This window comes from Lethenteron reissneri, chromosome 10 (genome assembly GCF_015708825.2).
Source record: "Lethenteron reissneri isolate LAM-NWPU_2019-01 chromosome 10, ASM1570882v1, whole genome shotgun sequence".
Taxonomy (NCBI): Eukaryota; Metazoa; Chordata; class Hyperoartia; order Petromyzontiformes; family Petromyzontidae; genus Lethenteron; species Lethenteron reissneri.
The window spans coordinates 12,575,210-12,594,540 of record NC_083788.1 but is presented as its reverse complement, the minus strand read 5'-3'; the positions used below and the strand labels follow the sequence as shown (position 1 = coordinate 12,594,540).

General features: G+C 57.9%; 1 protein-coding gene across 1 annotated transcript in view; it reads left to right on the top strand.

The window, feature by feature from the left end:
• LOC133340739 (protein sidekick-2-like) overlaps positions 1-19,331 on the top strand; it is a 166,214-nt gene that overhangs the window by 10,441 nt on the left and 136,442 nt on the right. Inside the window, exon 2 of the mRNA XM_061549129.1 lies at positions 7,958-8,117. Coding sequence (XP_061405113.1) covers positions 7,958-8,117 — 160 coding nt within the window. The remainder of the gene's footprint in view (positions 1-7,957; positions 8,118-19,331) is intronic.

Here is a 19,331-nt window from a genome sequence, read left to right as displayed (position 1 = left end):
CTGCTGCGCGCGGAGCGAGCCGCAGAGTCGGGCTGCGCCTCGCGTCCAGCCCCAGACAGGAGTGGCGTGTTCGTGGAGCTGTGTGTGTCTGTGTGTGTGTCTGTGTGTGTGTGTATGAGTACCTGGTGCGGCATGTAAACATCGCCGATAGGGAGACAAATGCGGTCGGGCGTGGCGCTGGCCACCCACCCCCTCGTGTACCGTTCCTGCCTTCATAGGTGCTCGCTAACAGCACTTGCCCCTACAGTCTGTTAAGTCTATACGGGGGATCTTTGTCTGTGTGTGGGAAGCGGTAGTGTAGCGGTTTTTGCGCTGCGCTATGAACCCAGCGACCCGGGTTCGATTCCCGCTCACGGCCAACACCGGTGACGATTATCTGAACCGGTCCCCGGGCTTCCCCTAGGTCGACTCAGCCTCAAATGAGTACCTGGTGCGGTGTGTAAACATTGCCACTAGGGAGACAAAGGCGGTCGAGCGTGGTGTTGGCCACCCACCCCCTTGTGTACCGTTCCGGCCTTCATAGGTGCTCGCTAACAGCACTTGCCTCTACAGTCTGTTAAGGCTATACAGGGGATCTTTGTCTCTTGTGTGTGTCTCTCGGTCTCTCTGTGTCTGTGTGTGTCTCTGTGTGTGTCTCTCCGCCGGTTAGAAATATTTAGGCTGGCCTGCCTACGATCAATCCTGGGTTTAACCAGGCTGGATTGTGTTAGGAGCTCACAAATCCTTGACAGATCTAGACAAAGTCCCATCGGTGAGCTCCTCCGGCAGGCAAGGCTGCGTTGGCTGGGCCATGTAGCCCGCATGCCCAATCACAGCATGCTAAAAACAGCTTTTGTTCGGCCGGATCGAGGGTCTAAACGGGCGCGACACAGGCTAGAGAAGAGATGGAGTGATGTGGTACAGGAGGATGTGGCGCTTAGTGGACTTGCCGATGACTGGTACCAGCGGTGTCAAGATCGGCCTCTGTGGAGAAGGCTCGTGAAGGACGCTACTGGGCATTTGGAGGCAGTCGCTCTCCAACAACAACGGATGGGGGAAGAGCGACGCTCACAACAACGAGCGGAGTGCCGGGTGGCTAAAGCACAGCAAGTTGGCACAGTAGGGGGCACAGGAGGTGCATCAGCCAGTCATCTCGGTCATCTCAATCAGTCGATCCGTGGCACCTGGGTCTGCCCCGTGACCTCCTGCCAGCGGGCGTTCGACACTTCACGTGGCCTCAAGGTGCACATAGCCTGGCACGGGCGTCGTAGTGACGTCACCGCCACTTAGTGGCGAATGGCGGTTGTTGTTGTTGTGTGTCTGTGTGTACGTCTCTCTCTGTGTGTGTCTCTGTATGTGTGTGTCTCTGTGTGTGTGTCTCTGTGTGTGTGTCTGTCTCTGTGTGTGGTTCTGTATGTGTCTCTCTGTCTCTGTGTGTGTGTCTCTGTGTGTGTCAGTGTGTGTGTCTGTGTCTCTGTGTGTCTCTGTGTGTTTGTGGGTGTGAGGGCCTGTGTGTGTGCTCGCTAACAGCACTTGCCCCAACAGTCTGTAGAAGGGCGATTTGTTTGCCTTTGTGTTGTTGTTGTGTGTGCGTGTGGCAGTATGCACACGCGAGTGTGTGGCTGTGTAAATTGCTTCGCGTTAACATTTTGCAAAAAATCCAATCAGAGAAGAAAGAGAGAAGGAAAAAAATCCCAACCACCCCTCCCCCCCAACCGTTCGCTGTCGTTAGGACCCCAGAAAAAGGTTACACAAACAAATGCGTCTGAATCTCGTGTTCAATTCCAGCTCAGGACGCCCATCAATATCCATCATCTACTGCATCGATCAGCGCTAATGTCCTTTTCTCCAACTCCTCTACCCGTTCGCAGCTACAGCTGCTGTAGCTGCAACAGTGAAAACAAAACCGCCCTGGATACGAGACCGATGCCCTAGACCCTTTTCTCCCCCCCCCCCCACACAGACCCCCCCCCCCCGCTATGCTATTCGATCTGTCGCTCGCTCCCCCCGACCAGCCCCCCTCATCTCAACCCCCTCCTCTCCATCCCCTCCTCTTTACCCCCTCCACTCCCTCCCCCTAAATCCCCCCGCCTAGCCCCCCCTCCCTCCCTCCTCTCCATCCCCTCGCCCTCCCCTCCAGCACCTCCCCCTCCTCTCCATCCCCTCCTCTCCCCTCCCTCCCCCTAAATTCCCCCACCCAGCCCCCCCCTCCTCTCCATCCCCTACCTCCCTTTCTCGCCCCCCCCCTCCTCCCCGGCTTCGCCTCCTCGCCTCTCTTTTTGATTTGCGACTTGGTGGAGCCTCGGGCCGGACGCAGTTGTGGACGGGCGACTCATTGAGTCCCCCCCCCCTCTCGCGCGCGCGCGCGGTCCCGGGGCGGTGCCCCTCCCCTCCTCGCGAACGACTCTGCGATTTTATTGACGATTGCGAAATGGTTTCTGCATCAGCAGTTCTTAAAAATATATATATATATATAACAATAACCCTATATTCAAATGAGCTCGCTAGAGCGAAAGCAACATTTTAAATGAGTATCTTTTTTTATTTTACATTTTTCGCTAAATGTGGTTCATTTCATATCCGTGAATCTGCGCGTGTGGGTTTGCGTGCGTGAGCATATTGTGTGTGTGCGTGTGAGAGAGTTGGTGTGGTGGGAGCGGTGGGGTAGCGGCTAGCGCACTGCGTTACGAAACCCCGCGAGAACGAGTTCGATTCCCGCTCACGAACATCTAAACGGGTCTCCCCTAGGTCGACTCAGCCTTACAAATCATAATATTGTGCATGTGTGTGAGAAACATCAACACTGGCCACCCTTCCTCCACGTGCGCTGTCCCTGCCTTCGTAGGTGCTCGCTCACAGCACTTACCCCATCCGACTGTTAAAGGGCTCTCGTGTCAGGGATACATGAACCTGCTGGCCCTAGTTCGGCTCCCAGCAGCTACGGCTGCCATCGTCAGTGGGATCTGAGCCAGTTGTGTGCTTCCCCTGGTGATCGACTGAGCCCTCGGTGGCCTGGTGCCGAGGTGTGAACATCAGTTAAGGGCGCGGTGCTGGCCACACCGACACCACGTGGGCAGTGGCGGTCTGAAGACGAGCTCGAGAAGAGTGCTTGCTCCAACAGCGATGTTAGGCGATACCGTGGGTGTCAGATGATGTCTATGCCTGTGTGTGCGTGTGTGTGGGGAGCGGTAGTATAGCGGTAATCGCGCTGCGCTATGAAACCGGCGATCCGGGTTCGATTCCTGCTCACGGCCAACACCAGTGACGATTATCTGAACCGGTCCTAGGCCTCCCCTAGGTCGACTCAGCCTGAAATGAGTACCTGGCGCGGTGTATAAACATCGCCACTGGGGAGACAAAGGCGGTCAGGCGTGGTGCTGGCCACCAACCCCATCGTGTACCGTTCCGGCCTTCAAAGGTGCTCGCTAACAGCACTTGCCCAAAACAGTTCTGTTCAGCCTTTACGGTTAATATCTCCTGTGACACTCTGGAAACCGAGGAGTTGCAGTGTCCACTCACTGGCAACCTCAGTGGCACGCATATCCACAGCCGGCGAGCGACGCGATCATCGATGCACAGTCACACTCTGGGTGGCACGCAGTGGCAACACGTGGTGATACTTCAGGGTACCACGTGGTCACACCTCAAGGTACCACGTGGTGTCACCACGCGCCGATTGGCACAGCGATCGGTGTCACTGTCTCTAAGCCCCCCCCTCACCCCCACTCACGCCCCTCCGCACCCTCCCCTCGCCCCCCCGTGTTCAATGTGTTAGCGCTCATTTGCATATTATGCTTCAGCCAGGCACACTTAATTGCACGCATTAATTTCTGCAGAAATGCATTGCAAATAAATAGCAATTAATTTCAATGAAGGATTTTTTGTTTTTTTGTTGGCATTAATTTTTTTACCGCTTATTCCCTCTCCTACATGGCCGCTCGTAAAACATAAAATGTTGCAGCACTTCAACAGCACCAACATCATCATTAACACCACCAACAACATCATCATCATCACCAACAGCATCATTAAAACCACAATCATCATCATCAACAACACCACCAACATCATCATCAATAACATCATCATCATCATCAACAACACCACCAACATCATCATCAACACCACCACCAACATCATCAACAACACCACCAACATCATCAACACCACCAACATCATCAACACCACCACCACCAACATCATCAACACCACCAACAACATCCTCAACACCATCATCATCATCACCACCGCCATCATCTGCAACATAGATAAAGTATACTGTACACGTGCAAATTGCATTGTGTTTTTTTAACACTAAACGCGAGCTTGGGCAAGGCAGGCACCTCCGATTAGCACGGTTGGATACGTACGGTGCGAAATAAGTCCCACACACATACAGAACAACAACACAGTCCCAGACCACACCAAGACAGCACACAGAGCCCCCCACTTCTCACCCGCCCCCCACTGCCCCCCCCACCCTCCAGTAGCGATGCCACTGTGATGTTGTGATGCTCCTGTGATGTTTTAATGCTTCTGTGTATGGAAGAAAACTCCGTCGACGCGCCTGTGTCGTGAACTTTATTGTAACTTTAAACAAAACTTTGTCTGCATGTTGTTATTATTGTTATTGTTTGTTGTTGTTGTTTAAATTGGCTGGTCGCTCGGGTCGAAAGGCAAAGTTGCACTTTGCCTGATTTTCCCTCCGTCTTTGTCCGCCGATCGACAAAGACAAAGATCCCCCGTATAGCCTTAACAGACTATTGGGGCAAGTGCTGTTAGCAAACCCCTATGAAGGCCGGCACGGCACACGAGGGGTAGGTGGCCAATACCACGCCCGGCCGCATTTGTCTCCCCAGTGGCGATATTTTTACACACCTCACCAGGTACTCGTTTGAGGCTGAGTCGACCTAGGGGAGGCCCAGGATCGGTTCAGATAATCGTCACTGGGTGTTGGCCGTGAGCGGGAATCGGTCCCGGTTCGCCGGGTTCGTAGCGCTAACCGCTACACTACCGCTGATCGACACGCACACGCACACACACACGCGCGTGCCTGTGTGTGTGCCTGTATGTGTGTGCGTGCCTGTGTGTGTGCGTGCGTGTCTCTGCGAATCAACGCGCGCTCCTCTTTGTCACCACCACCACTGCCGCCATCGCCATCGCTCAGCGGCAGTCGGCCACGTGTCAACAGTTTTGTCAATTCCTGACAGACTTGAAAAAAAATTGAATGTCAAAAAAAATCATTACATCGGCCTAAACACGCCGAGCGCATTCGTTGCGCCCCGCATACCGATTTAAGCTCGCCCCGGTACGCCGCCCTTTTGCGCTTGTTTTTCCTACGCGAGAGAGGAGGCGTTTGGACCTCACGGATCCGGGGGTCAAGTTGAGTCGTGGGTAGGGGGGGGTGCCACTCCACCCTATCCGTTCGCGATTTCCACTGCAATGTCAGAGTTCGTGCTTGCAGGGGAGCGGCGCGCTCAAGGCGACGAGCGGAGACGCCGGGTGGCTCAAGCGCGGCAAGTTGGCAGAGTTGGGAGCACGCAGCTGGTGCCTCGGTTCCAATCATCGCGTTCCAGTCAAGCCCGTGGCACCTGGGTCTGTCCCAGCAGCGAGCCTTGGGCACTCCACGTGGCCTCGGAGTGCACCTGGCCTGGCACACCCGCCGTGGTGACTTCACCGCAAACTTAGTGGCGCATGGCCACCAAGTTGCAGTTGTTGGCAGTGGCGGCGGTAATGATTGTGGTGTAACGTATCGTTAACAGTGGTGGTAGTGATGGTGGTGGATTTGGCGGCGTTGTTGATGAAGACGATGGTCATGATTGTCGTGCGGGTAGTGGTGATATTGGTGGTACCGATGGTGGTATAGGTGGTCGTACTAATTGTGGTGGTGATGGTAAAGGGTGTGGGGGGGGGGGGAGAAACGGTGGTGGAGGTGGGAGGGAGGAGGACGAGCTGATGAATTCTGGGTCCTCGCTTGAGGCCTCGGCCGATCACCACCGCCTCTCTGCGGGGAAAAAGCCACGCAAATTGGATTTTGATTATTTTCCCAGAGAGCCGTTGGGATGTATTATTCACAATCTCCTCTGTTCGTCACGGCTGAAGAGCGGCGTGGGGAGCGGCGTGGCGTACATCTCCGTACCACGTGGTTTTGTATCTCCATATCACGTGGTGTGTGCATCTCCGTACCACGTGGTTTTGTATCTCCATATCACGTGGTGTGTGCATCTCCGTACCACGTGGTTTTGTATCTCCGCATCACGTGGTGTGCATCTCCGTACCACGTCGTGTAGGCATGTTGGTGTCACGTGGTGTGTGGCTCTCTGTTCCACGTGGTGTAGGCATGTTGGTGTCACGTGGTGTGTGGATCTCTGTCCCACGTGGTGTCGGCATGTTGGTGTCACGTGGTGTGTGCATCTCTGTTCCACGCGGTGTTGGTCTCTGTACCTACATGCTCCCCCAACCCCAGTTGCTCTGGGTTGAGTTGGCGGGGTGCATCGATTCTCTCCGTCATTCTGTCCGACAGGTCAGGAACGCTCCGTCGGCCGTCAGTAAATGTGGCGGCCTCGCCAGGACCGCTCAGTCGCGGCAGCTTCGCGTTCAGATCCGCATCCATCTCGAAACGTCTTATGGAAGTGACCTGTCGTCAAAAACGAATCTGACCCCCCCCCCTCCAAGGTGGAGGTTGTTGGGCCATACTTCACCACATTGGTGGTCCGTGCGTGAATGACGATGCAGGACCAGTGCTGGAGATCAGTCGGCCACTTGGTGTTCGCCGTGCCCGTAAATCAACTCAGTGCGACAGGGGGGTCATAGGCGCTAACTACTACGCAGTGGCTCTACTCCGTGGTTAATATCTATTATGTATGAGTGTATTTATTTCGAGGAGTTTTGTTTAGTTAATGTGCTTGTGTGTTTTTTTTGTTACGATGTGACATTTTGGAGATTTAGCTGCTCCAGAGAAGGCGCAGGGAATTTGTTTATTCAATAGAACAAACCTCTTAACACAGATGGTGTCGGTGTGCCTGTGCGTTCGTGCGTGTGTGTGTGAGCGAGATTCTGAGCGATTTGTAAATGCGTGCGTGGGTCTGTATGTGTGTAGCAGTGGCTGCACTATGAGAGCGGTGGCGCAGTGTTTAGCACACCGCACTACGAACCCGGTTCAGCCGAGTTGGATACTCGCCCATGGCCACCAACATCAGTGACGATTATCTGAGCCTGTGTTGGGCCTTCCCAGTGCGCTGTGTAAAAATCTCCACTGGGGAGACAAAGGCGGTCGACCGTGGTACTGGTCAGCCACCCTCTCGCGTACCGTTCCAGCCTTCATAGGTGCTCGCTAACAGCACTTGCCCCTACAGTATGTGAAGGTTATACGGGGGATCTTTGTCTTTGTCGGAACTTTCCCCGCCGACGATCTGCTGAGACTACACGGGGTATCTTTGTCTTTCGTGTGTTTGTGTCTCTGAACGTGCGCGTGCAACCCCCCCGCCCCCCACACACACATCCCGCCCTGCTGTGATCATCTCGCGTCGCCAATGGGTGTGCACGGAGCCGTACGAGACGTTTCATGCCGCCGCGAGACCCCCGTCCCACCTCCGTGACCTCTAGCGTGACCTCTAGCGTGACATCTCGCTTTGACCTCGTGCCATTATTATTCTTTATTTAACCGTGACCTCGCGCTGTAAGTCTTTCATCATAAATCTCTCGCCCGTGACCCCCTCCTGCCACTGCTCTGTCGATCTCTGGTGGTCTGGCGTGTCGCTGTGTTGTGTGTGGTGCGCTGTGTCGCTGTGTTGTGTGCAGCGTAGCCACCGCACACACAACCCGGCACCCGCCAGCGCCTCAACCTCTCTCAACCTGTCAATCATCTACATCATGGGACCTGTCAATCATCCCTATCACTCTAACGCTCCGCCCACACCTCTGCCCCTCCCCCCCGCCCACCCCTCCCCCTTCCACTCCTCCACCCATCCCCCAACAGATGAAGGCCCCCCCTCGTTTCGCCGAGATGCCCCCCGCACGCAGACGCAACTGGAGGGGAACCGATTGGTGCTCACGTGCCTGGCCGACGGGAGTCTCCCCATGCAGTACCGCTGGCTCCGGAACGGCTCTGACGTCTTCCAGTACTCGGAGGAGCACAGGTGAGACAGAACATGGAGCTCACCTGGTGTGGGTTGGGAACCCTCACGACCACGACGACCCCTGAGACAGCTGTGCTCACCTGGACACAGGGTGTCGGTCACGCTGTGATGATCATTGGTACAGGCGAGGTCACGCGGTGGTGATGATGGCCCGGAAACAGAGGTTAGAGGTCACCTAGACAAAGGTTTGGCCATGACTGATGCAGGTAAGGTCACGCTGTGATGACCATTGGTACAGGCGAGGTCACGCGGTGGTGATGATGATGGCCCGAAAACAGAGGTTAGAGGTCACCTAGACAAAGGTTTGGCCATGACTCTGATGCAGGTAAGGTCACGCTGTGATGACCATTAGTACAGGTGAGGTTACGCCCGTGGTGATGATAGCCCTAATACAGGTTAGAGGTCACCTGGACAAAGGTGTGCTCATTATTCTGATGCAGGTGCGGTCACGCTGTGATGACCCTCAAACACAGGCGCGTTCACCGAGACAAAGGTATCGGTCATTCTATGATGACCATGGAAACCGATGACATCACTCGTTGGGGACCCCAACAGAAGTGGTGCTACCTGGACAAAGGTGTGGTCACTGTAGCCCCCCGATGCGGTCGCGAGATAGATGAGGAGACACCTGTGCTGCTGCATTGGGAGCGAGCGAGCGATCGAGGGTGCGAGCGAGCGAGCGAGCGAGCGGACACGGGAGTGAGTCGGATCTCCGTACCCAGGGATGGTCTTTCCTAGGCAGAGCCGACCCTTGGGGTATGGCGAATCGGTGCAAACTGCCCCGGGCCCCGCGTTTTGGGGGGGGGGGAGGGCGCGCTTCGATGTCACGGTTTAGTTTGAAGGCGCCGGGGGGCCCACGTATGGACAGACCTGCTCCTCGGTCAACTTAGCCCTAAATGTGAGGTCTGTGAAGAGGTGAGCGGTGGTAGCCGTGGTCGTGGTGAAGGTACTGGGGTTGGAAGGGTGATCGCAGTTGTGATGGTAGTGATGATGGTATCGATGATGGTATCGATGATGGTCGCGATCATGGTTGTTATGGTGATTGATAGTACAGTATTTTTTGCACAGTTACTGAGCGCAGGGCCTGAAGGCCTGAAAAGGAAACCTCAAACGGCCAGTAACAAGCAGCACACCGTCGCAGTCGTAATATGTGTAAGGAGTGTAGCACGCGTCTAGAACTGGACGAGGTTATTGTTGTAAGGGTTTTGGAGAGGAAACGATGGGAGAGAGAATTCCAAAGTGGAGCGGTGCGAGGGACGAAGAATGTGGTGAGCAGGCGGGTGAGTGGGCGGGTGAGTGACAGAGTGGTTGAGCGACGGAGGGGGTTGAGCGAATCGGTGAATGCATGGGTAAGTGAGTGATAGGATTAGTGATTGGGTAGGTGAATGAATGGGTGAGTGAGTGATAGGATGAGTGATTGAGTAGGTGAATGAATGGGTGAGTGGGTGAGTGAGTGAGTGATAGGATGAGTTATTGAGTAGGCTGAATGAATGGGTGAGTGGGTGAGTGAGTGATCGGATGAGTGATTGAGTCGGTGAATGAATGGGTGAGTGAGTGAGTGATAGGATGAGTGATTGAGTCGGTGAATGAATGGGTAAGTGGGTGAGTGAGTGATAGAATGAGTGATTGAGTAGGTGAATGAATAGGTGAGTAGGTGAGTGAGTGATAGAATGAGTGATTGAGTAGGTGAATGAATGGGTGAGTAGGTGAGTGAGTGATAGGATGAGTGATTGAGTAGGTAAATGAATGGGTGAGTGGGTGAGTGAGTGATAGGATGAGTGATTGAGTAGGTGAACGAGTGGGTGTGCGCATGCTTGAGTGGGTGGGTGGAGTGATAGGATAAGTGATTGAGTAGGTGAATTAATGGGTGAGTGGATGAGTAAGTAGGCGAATGAGTAGGTGAATGAGTGGGTGAGCGAACGCGTGCTTGGGTGGGTTGGTGAGCGAGTCGCTGTGACCTGCAGTGTGGATGATGAGTGGATGATGGTGGTGTGCTGGTAATCGTCACGGTGGAGCTGATGATGGCGGTTGTGATGGTGGTGGTCACGGCAGTGGCCGATGGCACCACCGCCCGCCGCTCCGCGCATCGTTCATTCCATTCCCTCGGGGTCGTTCGCTAAACCTGCGACTGGACGCAGAGGCGAGTGATGTCCTGCTCGTGTCAATAGATGCGGCCCGTGGGTCTCGCTTAAGCATCCGCGGCAGCCGGACTCGCAATGAGAAATTCCCGCTCCCTTCCTCTCTCTCTCTCTATGGATTTTCTGCATCCACAACAGACGAGGCCGTTTAAATGCCCATCGGTAGCACCCCTCCCCCCAGCCCCCCCCCCCTCCCAGCCCCCCCTCCCATCCATCCCTAGGGGGGGGTGGGATCACTCACTCGCTCGCTCACAGAGCCGAGACCGCGCTCCGCTGCCCTGCGGTGTGCGTGGTTACGGGGGGTGGAGGCGGATTTCATCCAGCAGTGGGTAGACAAAGGGCTGTCAACTGTGACGGGTGAACAGGTGTGCTGCTGCTGCTGTACAGGTGAATAGGTGTGTTGCTATAACTTTAAACACGTGATCTAGTCTACAGGTGTGCTGTTGTACGGTCCAGGCAATTGCCCTTCTTCATAGCCACGTTATTTACGTCGCAAATAATCTCAGCACGTTCGTCAATGACGCTGCCTTGAAAGAAACATTATTACATTCAAAGCGCAGCATGTATGTGCTATGAAGGGCCATTGCCCGAAACGTCGCCTATTATGTTGGCCGGCGCGCACACAGTGGTATTGACGAATGCGTCAATTTCTAAGTACAAAAAAATAACACCGCATTATCACCCTGCTCCCACACCCCCTCACCTCGCCTACCCCCCCCCCACCTCCCCCCACCATCTCCCCTCACCTCCCCCCACCAACTCCCCCCACCATCTCCCCCCACCTCTCCCCACCATCTCCCCCCACTTCCCCCCACCATCTCCCCCCACCTCCCCCCACCATCTCCCCCCACCATCTCCCCCCACCATCTCCCCCCACCATCTCCCCTCACCATCTCCCCTCCCCCCACCTTCTCCCCCCACCATCTCCCCTCCCCCCACCATCTCCCCCCACCCTCCCCCCCCACCCACCCACCCTCCCCCCCCCCACCCACCCACCCACCCTCTCCCCCCCCCACCCACCCACCCACCCTCTCCTCCCCCCACCTACCCACCCACCCTCTTCCCCCCCCCACCCACCCACCCACCCTCCCTCTCCCCCCCCCCCACCCACCCACCCACCCACCCTCTCCCCCCCCCACCCACCCTCTCCCCCCCCCACCCACCCTCTCCCCCCCCACCCACCCACCCACCCACCCTCCCCCCCCCCCACCCACCCTCCCCCCCACCCACCCACCCACCCTCTCCCCCCCCCACCCACCCACCCACCCTCTCCCCCCCCACCCACCCACCCACCCTCTCCCCCCCCCACCCACCCACCCACCCTCTCCCCCCCCACCCACCCACCCACCCTCTCCCCCCCCACCCACCCACCCACCCACCCTCTCCCCCCCCACCCACCCACCCACCCACCCTCTCCCCCCCCCACCCACCCATCCACCCACCCTCTCCCCCCCCACCCACCCATCCACCCACCCTCTCCCCCCCCCACCCACCCACCCTCTCCCCCCCCACCCCCCCCCCCCCCCCACCCACCCACCCCCCTCTCCCCCCCCCACCCTCTCCACCCACCCCTCCCACCCACCCACCCACCCACCCTCGTCCCCCCCACCCACCCACCCACCACCCTCTCCCCCCCCACCCACCCCCCACCCTCTCCCCCCCACCCACCCACCCACCCACCCTCTCCCCCCCACCCACCCACCCACCCACCCTCTCCCCCCACCCACCCACCACCCACCCTCTCCCCCCCCACCCACCCACCCACCCACCCTCTCCCCACCCACCCACCCTCTCCCCCCCACCCACCCACCCACCCACCCTCTCCCCACCCACCCCACCCCACCCACCCTCTCCCCTCCCACCCACCACCCCCACCCTCTCCCCCCCACCCCAACCACCCACCCACCCTCTCCCCCCCACCCACCCACCCACCCACCCTCTCCCCCCCCACCCACCCACCCACCCACCCTCTCCCCCCCACCCCCACCCACCACCCTCTCCCCCCACCACCCACCCACCCACCCTCTCCCCCCCACCACCCACCCCCCCCACCCACCCTCGCTCCCCCCCCCACCCACCTCCCCCCCACCCACCCCCACCCCTCTCCCCCCCACCCACCCACCCACCCTCTCCCACCCACCCACCCACCCACCCTCTCCCCCCCCACCCACCCACCCCACCCACCCTCTCCCCCCCACCCACCCACCCCGCCCCTCTCCCCCCACCCACCCACCCCCCACCCTCTCGCCCCCCACCCACCCACCCACCCTCTCCCCCCCCACCCACCCCACCCACCCTCTCCCCCCCCCCACCCACCCACCCACCCACCCTCCTCCCCCACCCACCCACCACCCACACCACCCTCTCCCCCTACCCCACCACCCACCCTCTCCCCCCCACCCACCCACCCACCCACCCTCCATCCCCCCCACCCACCCACCCACCCTCTCCCCCCACCCACCCCCCACCCACCCACCCACCCACCCACCCACCCACCCTCCTCCCCCCCACCCACCCACCCACCCACCACCCTCTCCCCCCCACCCACCCACCCACCCACCCTCTCCCCCCCACCCCACCCACCCACCCTCTCCCCCCCACCCACCCACCCTCTCCTTCTCGCTCGACCGTCGCCATGGGACAATTTTCTATTCCATTTCTCCCTCGGAGCCTCACTGCGGGACCCGTGTACATTCGGGGAAGCGTGCGCTTAAGGAGCGATAACATATATACGAGAGAGGGATGGGGGGAGTAGGGACGTGGTGGGGGGGGGGGGATAATATAAAACAATCCAAATACAGCTCGCGTCTCAAACCGCAAAGGAAGGAATTTCCAGCTAATCCAGTTTTGGTGAAAATCGCTTTGGCCACCCGCAGGTGAATTTACTTTGCATTATGACAAACTGCGCGCCATGCAGTGTGTGTGTGTTGGCGTTCACACACAAACCACAAACAACTGCCCCCCCCCCCCATCTCCACCTCACCCCCCCCCCCCCCCGTGCAATCTGCGGTGGCTCGAGGCTCGAGGCCGGTCGCATCAATTATGATGGAACATTTGATTACCGAAATGAGCGCAGAGCGGTGACTCTCCTACTCCCCTCTCACTCCCCACTCTCTCCCCTCTCTCACTCTCCTCTCACTCACGGAGGGGGGGGGGGGGGAGTTTATGATGATGTGTTCTCAGACCCCCGCTCGCTCGCTCTTCCCAGTTAAGTCCCCTCTTTCCCGCAGCCGTAAACACGCGCCAATGTTATTATTATTGTTAAAGCTGTAGGGGTTGGATGTGGGCTGGGGGGAGGGTGAGAATGGGGGATCTGGAAATGGTCGTCATGCGCAGTGATTGCGGCGAAGCAGCACCGCTGCTAAGATCCAGCGCTCACACAGACACTCGAACTAAATGCAACACAAACAGAACACGCATGACTAAACACATACACTATGTGTGTGTGTGTAGGGTATGTATGTTTTACAATTGTATAAAACACTGGGAGGGTGGGAGGGGTGAATAGGCGACGCGGTGAGTGGTTACGGGCGCGCCCCGATGGTGTGAATTAGTCGATGTTACGGACTTCTGTGAATAAGAGCTTTATAGCTCATCGGATTCCGCCAGTATAAATTCATATTCTGATTCTGATAACGTCAGTGACGAGTGATGTCTGAACCGGTCTTGTACCCCCCCCCCCCCCCCACCATACTAACCACACCTCTACTCCACCCCGCGCCCCTTCAACAACCCGCATTGACCGCAGTAGCGCAGTATGGTCAAACGAACGTCCTCTGATTTTGGGAGGCATTCATCCAGCAGTGGATTGGCAAAGCACCGAGAATTCCCATCGCACGCTGACCTCGCCGCGCTGCCAATGATCCAATGACGGCGAATTAAACGTTTAACCATTTGAAACCAGTGGGGCATCACGTAATTAATTGTCATTGGCCATATCAATAAATAAATTGGCTTACTATCCATAGGTGCTCCGGGCCCACCCTGTGCGCGGTGGTCTGTTGATGTGCGTGCCTCTGAATGCACCTAGCCTGGCACAAGCGTCGTGGTGACGTCCTCGCTACTTAGTGGAGAATGGAGGTTGTTGTTGTTGTCGTTGTGTACTCGTGTGTACTCGTGTGCGTGCAAGTTCGATTCCCCCCGATCACGGCCACCAACACCACGTGACGATTATCTGAACCGGTCCTGGGCCTCCCCTCGGTCGATTCCGCCTCTCCGATGAGCACCCGATGCGGTGCGTGGTCAAACATCGACGCTGGGGAGACAAAGGCGGCCCCGGCCGTGATTGCTGGCCACCAAAGCCGCATCTCCATGGGTGGTGCTGCTCGCTAGCTGCGCGTGCACCGAACAGTCTGTTCAGGCGAAACGAGGGGGGTTGGATCTTTGTCTTGTGTGTGTGTGTGGTGTCCATTCAAACGTGAGACGCGTGGGGTGGTGAGTCCGGTGAGTGCTTTGTGTTTGTTCCTTGTGGGAGACGGCGCACAACCTCCAGATGGCCCGCAGATTGCTCAACAGAACTGAAGGGGGAGGCGATGCCAACCAACGCGGCCGATTTAATGAGACCGGTGGGGTGTATGCCCGGGATGGCGCTTGTCCACACACACACCGTGTGCGTGTGAACACGCGTGTGTGTGTGTGCAGGTGCTCGCTAACAGCATTTACCCCAAGTCTGTTCAGGCTATACGGGGGATCTTTGTCTTTGTCTTGTGTGTGTGTGTGCACGTGTGTGTGTGTGCGTGTGTGTGTGGACACGCGTGTGTGTGTGCGTGTGTGTGCGTGTGTGTGTGGACACGCGTGTGTGTGTGTGCGTGTGTGAGAGAGAGCGGTGGTGAAGCGGTTAGCGCGCTGCGCTACGAACCCGGCGACCCACGCCCAGACGCCTTTGTCTCCCCAGTAGCGATGTTTACACACATTTGAGGCCGAGTCGACCTAAGGGAGGCCCAGGACCGGTTTCAGATAATCGTCACCGGTGTTTGCAGTGAGCGGGAATCGAACCCGGGTTACCGGGTTCGTAGAGCAGCGCGCTAACCGCTACACCACCGCTCCCCACACGCACCAAATCGCACCTTCATAGGTACTACTCGCCAACAACCCATTGTAGAGGCGATAAGGGAGAACTTTACATATGTATGCTGAACTTCTTTCGCACCGTACGTGGCCAACCGACTTAGTATCTAACGCGAAAGTGCGTCTCTCGGCGAGGAAGGATCTCCAGCCACGTCTCCTCCTCTCGTTGAACCCTCTTCTCAGCCTCACTCAGTCGACAGTCTCTCTTCGCTGGGGGCAGGGGGGGCAGGGGGGGGGCAGCATGGATGGGGGGCGGGGGGGCAGCGGGGGATGGGGGGCGGGGGGGGCAGCGGGGGAGGGGGGCGCCTCCCACCTCGTGCATAGCGGCCAGGAACCGATGATGTCATCTCTATTTAACTCAAAACAATTGTCCTTAATCAAAGAGCGGGCTACAGGTTTCATTATCTCTTTGGCAATTTAGCATTTCCATTAAAACTGATTTCATTAGACTCCATCTAGCGTGGAGCAATAAATAATATCGCTAATGGCTCCGGGGACGTGGGGGGTGTGATTTGGGTATCTCAGGGTCGGGGCGAAGAATTTGGTGGAGTGGAGAGACGGGGAGTGGGGGGCCGGGGAGTGGGGGGGCGGAGGGGGGCGAGACAGGGCTCGCGGGGATAGAGAGAAGACTTGGGGGGGGGAGGTGTCTCGTTTGGGGGGCTGATAAGATGTGGAGAAGTGGCCAGGGCGAGATCAGATGGGGGGGGGGGGGGGGTGGATGGGGGGGGAGCGATCTTGCCCAGGCGAGGTCTCCGTTCAGGTATCAACATTTGGCTTTCGCGGCCCATGGTTAGCGGTAGAGGTTGTAATCGTGCGCGAGCACAGATATGCGGAGAGTATCACAAGTCGCCACTCACCCTGAGACAATTTAACACCGCCCCCACCTCCCCCCCCAACCCCCACCGCCCCCCCACCTCCCCCCACCCCCACCGCCCCCCACCTCCCCCCACCCCCACCGCCCTCCACCTCCCCCCACCCCCACACCCCCCACACCCCCCCCAACCCCGCACCCCCCCACCCCGCACCCCCCCCCCACCCCGCACCCCCCCCCCACCCCGCACCCCCCCCCCCCACCCCGCACCCCCCCCCCACCCCGCACCCCCCCACCTCACCCCGACTACTTTTGTTCCGAAATCAACTTCGCCCTCTGAGTCTTCATCGTGGTGGTGGCTGCTCGTGTTGAGATCGGGGCTGGGATGGCGGTGTCCGCTCTTGACACTGACGTGATCGTCAAACACCGGCGCTTTTGTAGAAATTAATGGGAACCGCGGTCACGCCGAGAACATTGCGTGCTGGCTGGGACCAATGCGGAAATGTGCTCATGCTACTGCTGCTGCTCATAGACACGATATGAGTGTTGCTGCTCATGGCAAACGCGTTGTACAGGGTGGTCGTGATGTCTTGTGACGCCCCATTTAAGCCTCTAAAGCGCATTACTTGTGCATACCAATGGGGGTGACAAGAAAAATGAATAAGCAAAGGGAAAAATAATTGTGGGGGGGGGGGGGTGGTCACAGGACATCTGGACCCCCCTGCACAGTAATGTACTTGCACGTGAGAGCGACGTCAATGCTGCCTAATAGCTCGCCCCCGAAGCCTATAGCAGCCGGTTATGCACAGTGGTCGCCCATCGGAGCACTGCCCAGGCACACAGGTGCATGTGTGTATACACACAAAGACAAAGATGCCCCGTATAGCCTCAACAGACTGTTGGGGCAAGTGCTGTTAGCGAGCACCTATGAAGACCGGCACGGCACACGAAGAAGTGGGTGGCCAGCACCATGTTCGACCGCCTTTGTCTCCCCAGTGGTGATGTTTACACCGTACCGGGTACTCATTTGGAGGCTGAATCGACCTCGGGGACGCCCAGGACCGACTCAGAATTAATCGTCCCTGGGTGTTGGCCGTGAGCGGGAATCGAACCTCTGGCCGCCGGCTTCGTAGCGCAGCGCGCTAACCACTCGCACCTGAACGCGCGCCTGGACGCACACCTGTACACACACCTCCCGTGTTGGTCCATCATAATTACCAGCGGCGGGAGGGGGGCGTCTCATTAAGCTGCGAGCAGCTTGTTTGTCAAGCGGCCGCGTGCGCGTGCCCGTGGTTCATTAATTATCGGTGCCTTTTATTTCATTCACTATCGAGTCGTTAATTCTGTTAGCCCACCCCCCCCCCCCACTCCGAGTACGTGCACCTCGCCCTATCAGTAGCGCTGATGCTGGCGCAGGATGACCGGTAACGAGGGCCGGTGCGCTCCCCTGTCAACAGACGAGCCGGGCTTGGGATAGTCGGGCTAGTTTGTGGTGGTGGTGGTGGGGGGGGGGGTGCATGGCGCGAGAGAACCTCCATCCACGTTGCTCCCCATTCCATGCCTCGCTACCGCCTCCCAGCCCCTCCCTCCCTCTCTCCCCCGTCCCTCCCACCCCACCACCATTAAGTCTGCTCGCTATTAGCATCACAATAAGAGCAATCTCCCACCAGCAGATGATTTGTAGGAGCGCGCGCGCGCGCTCGCTTCTAACGGAGAGGGGACATTACCCCCGCGCAATACGCGGTCGCAATTAAAGCCCCCAGACAAAGACAACGATCCCCCGTATAGCCTCAACAGACTGTTGGAGCAAGTGCTGTTAGCGAGCACCTATGAAGGCCGACACGGCACACGAGGGGGGGTGGGTGGTTCAGCACCACGCGGGGCCGCCTTTGTCTCCCCCGAGTGGCGCTGTTTACACACCGCACCAGGTACTCATTCGAGGCTGAGTGGACGTAGGGGAGGCCCAGAACCAGTTCTGATAATCGTCATTGTTGGTCACCGTGAGCGGGAATTCGTAGCGCAGCGCGCTAACCGCTACCCCCCCCCCCCCCCCGTGACATCAATAAACCCCCTTCGCTACCCCACCGCCACCCCCAGTCACCCGGGAGAGAGCGATGGACCCCCACCACTACGCGGCCAGGAGAGAGTTGTGGGGAGGGGTGGGGGTAGAGGTAGGGAGGGTGGGTGGGTGGGGGCCTCTCTGTGCATTAATTGTTGAGAGGGGAGTAGGGGGGAGGGGGGGGAAGGCACGGGGGGTGACCCACGGGCCGTGTTCACTCGTGCACTTACATGTGGAGTTGCGCAGTTGATTGTCTTTTCTCCGACATTAACATCAGCTGCCCCGCCCATGCTGCCGACGTCAACACTTGGGCTACGCAAATCTCTAAACCTTTGTAAACAGTTTGCCTTTAGAGCAGGGGTGGGGAACCTTTATTCTGCCAAGGTTCATTGGGATATTTATAACATCACTCGCGGGCCATACAAAATTATCAACTTAAAAATGTGCCCGTTATATTTGGTCAAACATTTAATTAACTCACCCCTAATGTGATGGCTGGAACTGCTTCTCTTTGGCGAGGCGTGTGTGATGTTAGCTGGTATTGATGATGTTGCTGCTACTCGCAAATGCTTTTCCAGGTTTGCTCCGAGATGTATTGAATTTCGAGTCCCGCCTGCGGTTGCCTTGGCAGGGCCACACCAAATGATTTAGCGGGCCTCATACGGCCCGCGGGCCGGACGTTCCCCACCCCTGTTTTTCCTGATGACGACCGCTTGTGTTGCGCACACCGTGTGAATTCGCGTGTGACACGTCCATGCTCGCGTCTTACGCATTTATTTACGTGTTTCAATCCATCGAACGGTTCGACGGTGAAAAACATTCTCGAGGGCGAAATGGGTTAACGACGTTTCGCCGTATGGCGCGTCTCGCGCACCGTTAGGTTTGTCAGGTGTCATTATCATCATCGTCGTCGTCGTCGTCCTGGTGGTGGTGGTGGTGGTTTAAGGTTCGTCGTGGCTGGTGATGCCTCGTCGAATGGACTTCCCTAAACTTTCCCGCGTGGCGCCTCTGGGCAAATTCTGGCGCGCGCTCGTAACGCAGATGGTGGACGTCACTCTGCATGCCGCTGATTTGTGTGCACGGCGAGCGCGTGAGAGAGAGAGCGTGCCAGCGCGTGCGCGTGAGAATGGGTAGCGGTT